We start from the raw sequence: 11,501 nt of genomic DNA on the forward strand, positions 1-11,501 counted from the left end.
GATACACCTCATTCTTCCACAAGTTACATCAAGAAAGAATAAAATCGTATCAAAAAATGAGAAATCTCGAAAGAGATTATGTGGTCTTAATCCTCTCTTTATCAATTACTTCACTAATCTCTTTACGTCTAAGGTTGGGGATACAAACCCAAATTTCTTGGCTAAGATTGCCGCTTTAGTCTAGCGATAAAAATGCAAAACTTTTGGCTCCCTACTAGGATGATGATGCCAAGAAAATTATTCACATAATTCGATATTTGAAAGCTCCCATTCTGGATGGGATGCATGCACTTTTTATTATAAGTTTTGGCATGTGTTAGGAGAGGAAATTACTCAAGACTTATTACACATAATAGGTTCTTGTGTTATTCCCCAAGGGTGGAATGGAACTATAATTGTACCATACGCAAGCTGATTCACCGTAGGAAGTGGCACAATTTTGTCCTGTTCCTCTTTGTAATGTGACTTATAAAATAATCTCGAACATATTAGCTACAAGACTGAAGCTTCTTCTTCTAGATATCATCTCACCTACCCAAAATGTTTTTTTGTTACTGGGATACTTATTGCTGACAATGTGCTTGTCGCCTATAAATGTGTGCATAAGATATAGAACTAATAAAAACTGAAATGGGAATCAGGCCTTTGTAAAGTGAAATTGGATATGCATAAGGCTTACCACAGAGTTGAATGGTATTTTTTAGAAACATGGTGACAAAAAAGATGGGTGGATCTTATTATGGCTACTGTCACTTTCGTTTTTTACGCGGCCAGGGCTGATCCCTCTCTCCATACTTGTTCCTTTTTGTGTGTCGGAGCTCGAAGGTCCGCAGAGTATTTTGGTGCATGAAGAGGAGGTTGGTGCTATTAAAGGATAAAGATGTGCAAAAAGGCACCATTCGTTCCAATCTTTTATTTGTTGATGATTTCTTGATTCTCTTGAAGGCGGATAAGAATTATGCAACCTCATTGAAAAATGTAAATGATGACTATTTATCCCTAATACAGATGTGGAACCTAGGATAAACATGTCTAATATTCTGCATATACACACATAGGCTCTTTCAGACAAGTAGATGGGAGTTTAGTTCGAGCTGACAGAAGTGATTGTTTCATGCATTTCTATGAGAGAATTATTCGGAGAATAAATGGGTGGAGGGAAAAGCTCTTATCTATTGGAGGGAAGGACATCTTGCTGAAAGCTATGGCACAATCAACCCTTTTATAATGGCTTTTTTCAAATTACCAAGGGAGTGCGTAAGAAAAATAATTGATGCCATATCTGAATTTTGGTGGGGCGGTGATGATCAAGGTAAGAAGATGCACTGGTATGCATTGTGAAAATTGTGCTTTCCGAAAAGAAAAAAAGGCACGTGGTTTAGAGATCTACACTCTTTCAATCTAGCTACACTTAGAAAACAAGTGTGGATGTTGATTGTAGAACCTGAATCATTGTGTGAATGAGTTTTGAGAGCTAAATACTACCATGATGGTAATATTTTGAAGGCGGGTCCTAAGGCGAGATCCTCGTTTACATGGCAGAGCACATTGGCTAGAATTTAAATTTTCAAGAGGGGATACATATTGTTTGTTGGGAATGGAGAAGCTAGATATTTGGCATGATCAGTGGATTCCTAGCTGCCCGGACCAAGGTTATCTCGCCAAGAGGTGATATACTTCTGACAAAAGTAAATGACCTGATTGACCCGGTTTCTGATCAATGGGATGCTGAGCTATTGAGGACATTATTTAACCATTGGATGTGAAATGCATATAGAAATGCCCTCTAAACCTTAATGCCTTTGAAGATTTTATTTCTGGGAATGGCAACAGGTCTGCATTTTTCCGATCAGCATATCACATCGGGTGGCAGCATCTGTATAAAAAAGAATGATTGGCCGTACTGGGGAAGAAACCCAGCAGCGCTGTGTTTTGATAGCGGTAATTGTGTGCACGACACCGAGAATACGAGTACGGAGACTCGAACTCGGGCGGGCTGAGAGCTATCAGCAGCTCACTACCACCAGGCTATGCCTTGGTTCACTTGTCGACCCATGGTTCAAGGAACATCAGTGGACAGTCCAATTTGGACAGTTCCTGGAAATTTAAGGTACCAGCAATGGTAAATTTCTTTTGTTGGAAATCCTTGCATGGCATTCCACCTTTGAAGTAGATCCTGGCTGGTAGACATGTCCCAACGAGCCCTCAATGTCTGATATGTGATCTCTGGCCTGAAGACATGCGACACATGATTTTTAAACGCCAATGGGCTTCTGAACTATGGAAGCTTCCAGGTTGGAGAATATAGTGAACGATCATACGATGACTAGTCTGGATCTGTAATCCTCCAGCTATTACTCCAAGCCCCAAGAATGAACATGCCTGGTTATCCCAATTTTAACATACATTTCGAAAAAGAAAAAAATGCATGAGCTAGTTGCGACGACGGCATGGTATATGGAGGAAGACACAGTGGGAGGATGTGCCACCAATCTCTTGGTGTGCTATGTCAATACGAACGTTGGCGCAAACCATTAAAAGATCGGTTCATCGACTCCCAAATGCAATAGGTGTGGCTGGCTGAAACCTCCTGGGAGGTACGTTAAGCTCCGATTGACATACCTATTGCATCGATCGGTTCATCGACCCCGATATTCTAACTCTATGGGGTAATTAACTTATGTTCTGGCCACAAAAGAAGGCGGAATGAAGCGACTGCAATCTATGCAGATTGTATTATGTATACATCGATGATCAGAAGGTAGAACTTGAGCACTGCCCTAGGGAGGCAAACAATGTAGCCCATGGAATAGCTAGGCATAGTTTTGATTCTAAATCTTCGTATATCTGGGTTGATAAACCACTAGTTTTATCTTGCAAACCTTTGAGGACAATGTAACAATTATCTGATATCAATAAAGCTACCTGTGGTGGTCTTCCCTACAAAGAAAGCATCAGAAGTGAACATGGTTTTCCCTACAAAGAAAGCATCAGAAGTGAACATGGTCTTCCCTACAAAGAAAGCATCAGAAGTGAACATAGGACAAGCTTGACATCGACTGTCTCAAAATTGAGAAAATAAAATGGTTGGTAAAAAATCTCAGCAAAGTTTCATCAGCACTTCCAAGTCAATCTAACACGACTTTACAATCCAATATAATCTTATTACATTTCTTTCATATTCTATATACAAAAACATAGCAGTTAGCAAGGTAATGAAAGGTACCACTGTTGATAGGAAAAGAATGAGGATAAACTGCTGCACACAAAAGGCGACGCATACAGTACGAAATTCTCAGATATGGAGCTGCTTACACTCAGATGTCGATGCTTCCAATGGGCAATATGGGCACTTAAATGACCGGGAGCTGTTCTTCGATAACTTCATGGTCGACTGCTTCGACAAGACATGCCCACATGGCAGAAGCATCGGAGGATTGTCATTGCTACCTTGCTCACGGAGCACAGGGCAGACAAACACCGAGTGGAACTGAAACTCCTTATGGAGGTCCAGCGGGAATGGGACTTGCTTCATTGAATGCCACTCCCTTTTCGCAGTTAGTACAGTCATCAGCTTAAGAATAATTGGCAACACTTGACCTCCGGCTGCAACCGTCATACCCATGGGACCTGTGGAGGACTGGCCCTTCAGATTGCAGAACTGTTGAGCAAATTCCTCCGCTAATTTCTCCCAGTTTGTTGGTAATAAGAAATCTGTATAGGGCAACTGGTCGAGGCGCCCAGCCCATATTATGGAGGCTGACAGCCTCTGGAACTCATCCTTGTGTATGGGAGCAAATGGTGTCAGGTATGCCCTGGCATAAAGCAGAGCCTCATCTCTGTTTCCTTCCTTAAGTATCTCGACAAACTTGATTCGGTGAAGCTTCAGTTCTAGATAGGAACCGTTTTGCAGTAGTGCGTCATGATTATTCATTGCCCAACTCAGAGCTGGCTCAGGCTTCCCAGCCCTCAATGCGCCATGAATCTCATACATCATCTGAAACAGTTGCTTCATTTCTATAGATGCCTGGCAACTGGCCTCTCCAATAAATTTATCACCTATGTCGAATAATGCCTCACGATACAGATGGTTTGCAATAAGTTCACTCAGTAGATGAGGTTCCATATCCACATTTCTGTAGGCTTTCGAAATATCCTCGATGAAGAACTTATCAGTGGTCTTGACCCATTTTCCAATAACAGTGTTCATTTCTTTCTGACAGCTTTCAAGCTGCTTCACTGGGACCATCTCTTTCAGCTTCTTCTTCAGATTAAGAAGAATTTCATGGTTCAGTTTTGATGCAACATCCCCATCTGTGCCGTTTTCCTGGATGGCACTGATGGCCTGCTCAATTTCTTTCTCAACATGATTCACCAGATCAATAGCTTTCGATGACGTAAGTTTCTGTTTTTTTACGACATGGTCAAATGCATCCTTCACTGTCTTTATATCCATTTCTGATTATTACAGCATGCCCCAGCTTACACACCTGTTATAAGATACAAGCACAATTTGACTACTCATACCGACAGATTGCAAAGAAAAGAAAAGAAAGTGATTAAAACAAATAAGCAATATATGAACCAGCGAATGGTAAAAAGGCTTGAAAAGTAACACAGTCATCAAGCTATATATTACTAATATACTCCCTCCATCCAGAAAAGGATGTCGCAGATTTGTCTAGATACGCGTTTTAGTGCATAGATACATGCGTATCTATATACAAATCTGCAGCATCCTTTTTCGGAACAAGGGAGTAACACATTTGTTCCAGGGGTATAGATAAATTATGTGGAACACCTACTTTTCACAAGGTAGCATTGTAAGAATTATCGTTAATAAGGAACCGAGAAATAGATCCACTTCTTCTATACTAACAAACAAGCTACCATATTTGACAGGGTATAAAGTGAACCATTGGATGTTCCAGAAGTGCCTGAAACACACTTCAAAATCGGAGAGGATGGTTTTGGTAGGATATCAAATAGAGGGTCGGGGTTTCATATTTTACAGGAAGGATAGAAGAGCAGCTTCCAAGAGAAAATGAGACAAACAAATAAACAACTGACTACTGGTACAACCTTTATTTTGTTCCGGTGAACACAAGTTGCCTAACCGCATCGCACACAATCTCTGCATCGAACTCTTTTTAGACAAAAGAAATACTAGTAATTTGGACAAATACACTCATCCAGATGACTTCATCCTATATGTGAGCAACAACAAAGTGATGCAAAACGAAGTTGCGCAAAAACTCTGCATCTAAACTCTATCTAGACAAGAACTGAAAACTACTGATTAGGACAAATTCACATCTTTATTCTGACAGCAGACAAAGTGATGCCAACCGAAATCCATACGTAGACTGTACACATAGCAGTTCAACAATGCAGGCTTGAAAGCACAATACTACGGAGACCGGGCTAGAAGATGAAACAGTTAGCAGTATCACTTAAACAATTTCAGGGCATTTAAGTTGGATTCCAATGCACAATTGCAGCTCTAGAAATCCTGGTGTAGAATCCAACGATGCTAACTTGCTAACAAGGCTCACCACATGCTTTCTTCATGAAGGACAGTTCCCATCATAGATCACGAACTAACACCCCGAAAAAAATTGATCACATCCTAAGAAACTGTATTCTCTAACAAACTTCAACACAGAATCTACTCATAAACACCAACCTAGATTTCAATAACTGAGTAAAGGGCACTGACCTCTCTTTCAGCAAAACGAATTCGCCTCCGGAGCACCACAATTCGACAAGCCGAACCAGAGAGAACCTGCGACAGCGTTGATGGATGGATTGATCCGGACGCATATGAAGTGCTCGTATCGCGATGAAAGCAAATCGAACAATACTGAAGATGGGGACGGCGGAGGCGGGTTTACCTTGTAGGCGCGCAGAGATAGAGAGGAAGCAGGTCGCGGTTTTGGGGGTCCTGCTCCGATAAGCAAACCTACGCCGAAGGAATGAACCCTAGACTCCGTGGCGGCTGGATCTTGTTAATGGGCTCATTGGGTAAACACTTTGCCTACAATCCATGACGGATTGACGGCTGATCATATTAATGAGCTGGTTGGGTAGCTACTAATTCATTTTAGTTAATGGGCTAGATTGTATGACGTCGCCTGGAGTCCTATGCGTCACAATTCACAAAGTCATCTTATCATGTTTGCGCCTATACCGCGTCAATCCTATTTCCCGCCCATTAGCAGGGCGTATTAAGCCCCGCACGCATGTGGGAGCGAGCGGGCCACGGCCCATTTCGGTACGGATTTTTTTTTCTTTTTTTTCTTTCGGTTCTATTTCTAGTTTGGTTGGGTTTTTTTATTCGTTTTTTCTGTTCTGTTTTTTCTTCCTCTGTTTTGAGTATTTTTCAAATTCGAGCAAATTTTAAACTTGATGTAATATCCCATATATTGGGGTTACAAAAATAGAGGAAACAGATGTGTGCATTGCATTCATGCATAGAAAATCCGGGGAATTTTCGCGCTTTAAAGTAAAACAGTCACAGTAACTGAAGTTTCACTTGACATTGGTGGAATTGAAGTAGCTCATCAAGTCAAGCGCTATAAACCTCAATGTGACTTTGCTAAAACCTTGTTTAGGGTAGAGATAATCTGATCTAAGGGGTTAGATCAAATGGAATTAAAACCAACACAAGAACATATGAATCAAGGATCAACTACTTGATCTTATTAAAGATCACCACATGGTATTCTTTGCCATAACATATGAACATACATTTAAATAGAAATCAAGTAATAATAAATGAAGAAACCATTCTTCATTTATCTTTTCCATGTCCTAAGACTAATCTAGGATCCTACCATGAAACCTCATGGTATTCATTCCACTTCCACATTGGAATTATAACAAGGAGATCCACTCAAGAAGTATAAATTCCTCTCTATTACAAATAGTTTCACATCAAACCTAGAGAGGTGAGAGTCCTATTTTATTTAGGGAAGCAATGACAAACCTTGAGGCAACCCTTGGATATAAATATCCATGTGATCACAACATCATCTTCAAGAGGAACCCTAGAGTATTATTCAAGACAATCCCAAATGAGAGAGACCATTTATACCAATCTTATCCTTACCTATTTAAGAATTAAGGAAAACCAATGAACTAAAGTATTAGGTTGTAAACCATTTCCCTTTGGAGTGGTGAGATAACCTAATATCAAATGGAATAAGATCATATCCATGAATTGAAGAAGTAAAGTGGAGACTAACCCAATCAAGTTAGACAAATGGAGTCTTAGCTTAGATACCTAAGGAAATCTTGTGAGTACATCATAAACCCTAGAATAAACCATTCATATATGAGAGAGCTCAAGCTATAGTGTTATACTCAAGATAGTTGAGGCAACACTTAAATTTAAGGGAGAGAACTATCCATATACCAGATGATTGTATCATCATTGTTTAAGTAGAACCCTAACAGAATATCTCAGGTATTCTCCTAGGATATAAATTATTGAGGCAACCATAGTAGTCCTATCCTAGAAAGTAAAATAGGGGTATTATACCCTAGCTGATCAAGACAATACTTTATCTTAGAAGTGAGAAACCTAATTCTTGAGAGATAACTTAGGAAGCCAAACCTTGATCATTATAAATTGAGTGATGATCATAAACCCAAAGAACTTGAGGTAGAGATATTAAGAATAAGTTGATCATGCCTAAGCTATGATCATGCTCTTGAGGTAAGTGAGGATAGATTAAACCCTAATAATATAAGTAGATATCATTCACCACATGAAATCATAGGGAGGTAACTAGTAAGCAAACCTAGGCTTATATCCTAACCTTAACTTGTGAATCACTTGGAGATCACAAGTAGAATCCTACCACCTTTACATTCCACCTATTCTTCACTTAAGGGCCACAAGAAAGCCTTAGAGTAAAACTCCATACTTAATATGGTGAGAAACCAATCATCCATTTAACCAAAGTTAACTATAAAAAGAACCATAGCCACTTTAATTACTTTAATAATGGATTAGGATAATAATAGAAGTCCACTGGAATCAGATAAAACCAATTCTTCAGTCCTTAGTAACTAAAGGAGCACATGAAATATTAAGCAAGTAACCATTTTATCATTTCATTGTGGTGAGTAAACTTACCCAATGCAATATGGTGGCATTTCATCTCTATAACCAGAATTGCAACCTCAATAATACCTTATGCTTGAATTCATGAACATAAGAAACCCTTGTGCTATATTTTCTAATTAAAACCCATAAGTGGTGATCAACCACTTATCATGATAACCAAGACCAAACCCTGACTAGAGTAATATCTACTCTAAGTAATTCAAAGTGTTATTAAATATAATACTAGTGCTACCCTTGAAATAGGATTATAATAATACTTACAAGACCTTAACAAATATATGCTCACATAAATGTTAGACAAGTAATCAAATTATCAAATAAGCAATCAAGCTTCTATAAGTATTCAGGTACATGAAATCATGCCATTAGAGCAACTCTTAAGGACACATAAAGATAACACCCTTGTAATCCTATTTCAAAATAGGAAATTAAGCATTAAAATCACAATGCATTAATCAATTCTTGCTAGATAAAACAAAGCAACATATAACCTACTATAAAAGTTATTACAAGTATTATAAATACTTGGAATTCCAATAAAAAGAAAAGAGAATTTGTATTTGTTAACATACCTAATTAAAATATTATGTATGTTGAAACTATCAAATTATTAACAATCAAAATAGTAAGTCTCAAGTAGAATTATTACTTAAGAGATAATTGCCAAGTTAAAATTATTTGCAAATATCTGCAAGGAAGAATTGAATTCAAATTTGAATTCAACAAAGAATTGGAAAACAGAAAATAAAAACAGAAATAGAAAAAGAAAAGAGAGGAGAAAATCTCACCTGACGTACCTGGAAGGCCACCGAGCCCAGCAGCAGCCCATGGCCCAGCACCACTTCGTAGCCCAATACCCCTTCGTCACAAAATCTCGAGGACGAGTTCGTCCTCATCCCTTCGTCTCGCATGGACGACAGTACGACGGCGTACTCATCTTCCCCTCGTCGCTGGCGGCCTCTCCATCCTCGACGACGTGACGGGGCGCATTTTGGCTCCGTATAAAAGCCCCACGATGGACAGCAGCTTCGGATTCTTCCCCCTCCGTTCGATTTCCTCTCCACACCGTAACCCTGGTCGCACCGGTCACCACTTCCGCCGGCGATTGGAGCAACCCCAGGCCAAGCTGAAGGCACCACCGTGACCGCCGTCCTCGACAAGCTACTCCCACTGGAGGAATCGAGTTGAGGTGCCCGAGATCGACGCCGACGACCTCATCTTCTCCGACGGCCGGAGCTAGCAATTCCGGCGAACCAGACCTCCATTCGTCTCGCCGTCAAGCCCGCTGTGTTCCTGGTGAGCCGTTGACCCTCCTAGTATTCGCGCCTTGCTCAATTACCTGCTGTACCGTTGCTGCGCCGTTCACCCGAGTGCGCCACCGCGGTACCTCGTCGTCGGGCACGCTCCGGTGACCAAACCGGAGCGGCGCCACCACCAAACTGTTCCCCTCGACGCACTGAGTCTCGTGGTGCTAGTAGATCATCCGCGCTAGCCCGGGATCGACGGCGATTGCCGATTTCCGCCGGCCACCGTGAGTCCCTGGACATGAACTCGATTTTGACCCAGTCAAGCCACGTGGCAGCCAACGTGGCACAGCCCCATCAGTCAGTCTCTGTGTGTAGACTAGCCCGTGTGTGTCTAGTCAATTTCTGTTTTCATTTAAAACCACCTAATTACAGAAACTTTGAAATAATTTAGGAAATTCATATTAACTCAGAAAATTTCAAATGAGATATCAAAATGTTCCTAAAAATAAAATCTATCTAAGCAAAATATAATATGGAATTTTTATTTTTAATAAAAATTTAATTATTTTAAACTCATTAAATAAGCCTTTAATTCTAATTCTAATTCAATAAAAATTCAATAATTAGGAAAACTTCATAAAATAAATAAAAACCAGTAAGTAAATAAGGAAAACATTAAAATTAATTTTCCTTTACTATTAACATATTAAATCCTTATTAGGAGGATTTTAAACCCTAATTAATAATTATCTTAATTATTAATCCATTACAAAAATAATAAAAAGCCAAATTCAATATTATTTTTATTTCTAAGTTATTAATAACTTCAGCTTTATAATGAAGTTATTAATCCAATAATTATAGGGTAATTAGGAAACCCTAGTTCCATTATAAATAAAGTGATAACCTCATCATTTCATGTGATCCCTAAAACCCTAATATCATTAGGAACCCTAGCTCCATTATTACATGTAAACCCTAAATTGCTTCTAACCTAAACCTTAGGTTAGAACATGTGATCATAATATTCTATTTTCATACATAGAATCATAATAGCAATTAAATACTTGCCATGCCACATAAAATTGTAGGAACCCTATTATCAATAGTTTAGTAGTCCATGTATGCATACCTATCCAACCTAGTTGACCAAATAAGGGCAACCAAATGCAAACCCAGCTCCTGTCCTTAAAGATATCAACTTTAATTAACCATGCTTAGCATCACTTCATTATGACGAACCCTAATAGCAACCATGCCCAATATCTTACATTACCTAACCATACTCCACTAAACCCTATTAGTGTAAGATAATTATTAAACATCCTATTTAGGAAACCACCATTCCTCACTTAGTGAATCCAATAGCAAACCCTAGACAACCTCAAACCTAATTGCAATACTTCCTATTATTTAGGAAGTATGTTCTTCAAAAGTTATTCTTTTAAAGTAAATAAAGAATCATCATCAACCCTGCTCATAAGGACCTATAAACCCTAGCTAGCTATCACCAATAAGATGAACCAATCTTGATAACAACCTTGTATGAATAATTGCTTAGAATGCCCAGGCTTAGTTCAACCTTACAAGCCCTAGGTGTCGATGAATCCAACGCTGTTGTAATCCATACAATACATACTCCATAAACTAGATGAAACCATAGTCAACCATAGAACCCCACCAACCCAATTATCATACTTGTTCTTTATTAAAGAACATGTTCTTCAAAAGTTATTCTTTTGAAATATATAATAAATAATCATCAACCCCGCACTATAGGACTTAAAATTGACAACTGCTATTTACTTATTATACAACTACTAATCATTGGTGTGTATGATTGTTACTATGCATTTTACCACTTGCTTATGATTCTAAAACAACACAAACCTGAATAAGAACCTTGTTTGTGAATCACTCTAAAAATGCAACACACCCTAAACTAATCATTACCACTCACTAATCCTAAATCATCGGGGTTAGGTCACGCTTAGAGAGATTGCATCTCATACTTATGCATTATTGCATCCTTGCCAATCTTTTAAACATCGTCCTTACCGGACGATGATGCTATTTCAGAATTTGGAGTTATTGCGTATCGAAGACCTTGCCTGCATAAT

The 11,501-nt window shown here is 39.1% G+C and overlaps 1 protein-coding gene across 3 annotated transcripts; it reads right to left on the reverse strand.

The window, feature by feature from the left end:
• Nucleotides 1–3,087: 3,087 nt before the first annotated feature.
• LOC124688041 (protein RMD5 homolog) lies at nucleotides 3,088–6,022 on the reverse strand. Of its 3 annotated transcripts, XM_047221756.1 has the most exons (3): nucleotides 5,895–6,022; nucleotides 5,720–5,785; nucleotides 3,088–4,490 (listed from the first exon to the last, which is right to left on the reverse strand). In XM_047221756.1, the coding sequence occupies exon 3, from the start codon at nucleotides 4,454–4,456 to the stop codon at nucleotides 3,296–3,298; it is 1,161 nt and encodes a 386-aa protein (XP_047077712.1). In that variant the 5' UTR covers nucleotides 4,457–4,490; nucleotides 5,720–5,785; nucleotides 5,895–6,022; the 3' UTR covers nucleotides 3,088–3,295. The 3 variants fall into 3 exon arrangements, with proteins under 3 accessions (XP_047077712.1, XP_047077713.1, XP_047077715.1); XM_047221757.1 differs by lacking the exon at nucleotides 5,895–6,022 and having other exon boundaries at nucleotides 5,720–5,877; XM_047221759.1 differs by lacking the exons at nucleotides 5,720–5,785; nucleotides 5,895–6,022 and adding an exon at nucleotides 5,083–5,118.
• Nucleotides 6,023–11,501: the final 5,479 nt, after the last annotated feature.

This window comes from Lolium rigidum, chromosome 2 (assembly GCF_022539505.1).
Source record: "Lolium rigidum isolate FL_2022 chromosome 2, APGP_CSIRO_Lrig_0.1, whole genome shotgun sequence".
NCBI lineage: Eukaryota > Viridiplantae > Streptophyta > Magnoliopsida > Poales > Poaceae > Lolium > Lolium rigidum.

What these genes read in the sequence shown, in the direction of transcription:
- LOC124688041 (XM_047221756.1), bottom strand. Translation starts at nt 4,456, where the DNA reads ATGGATATAAAGACAGTGAAGGATGCATTTGACCATGTCGTAAAAAAA.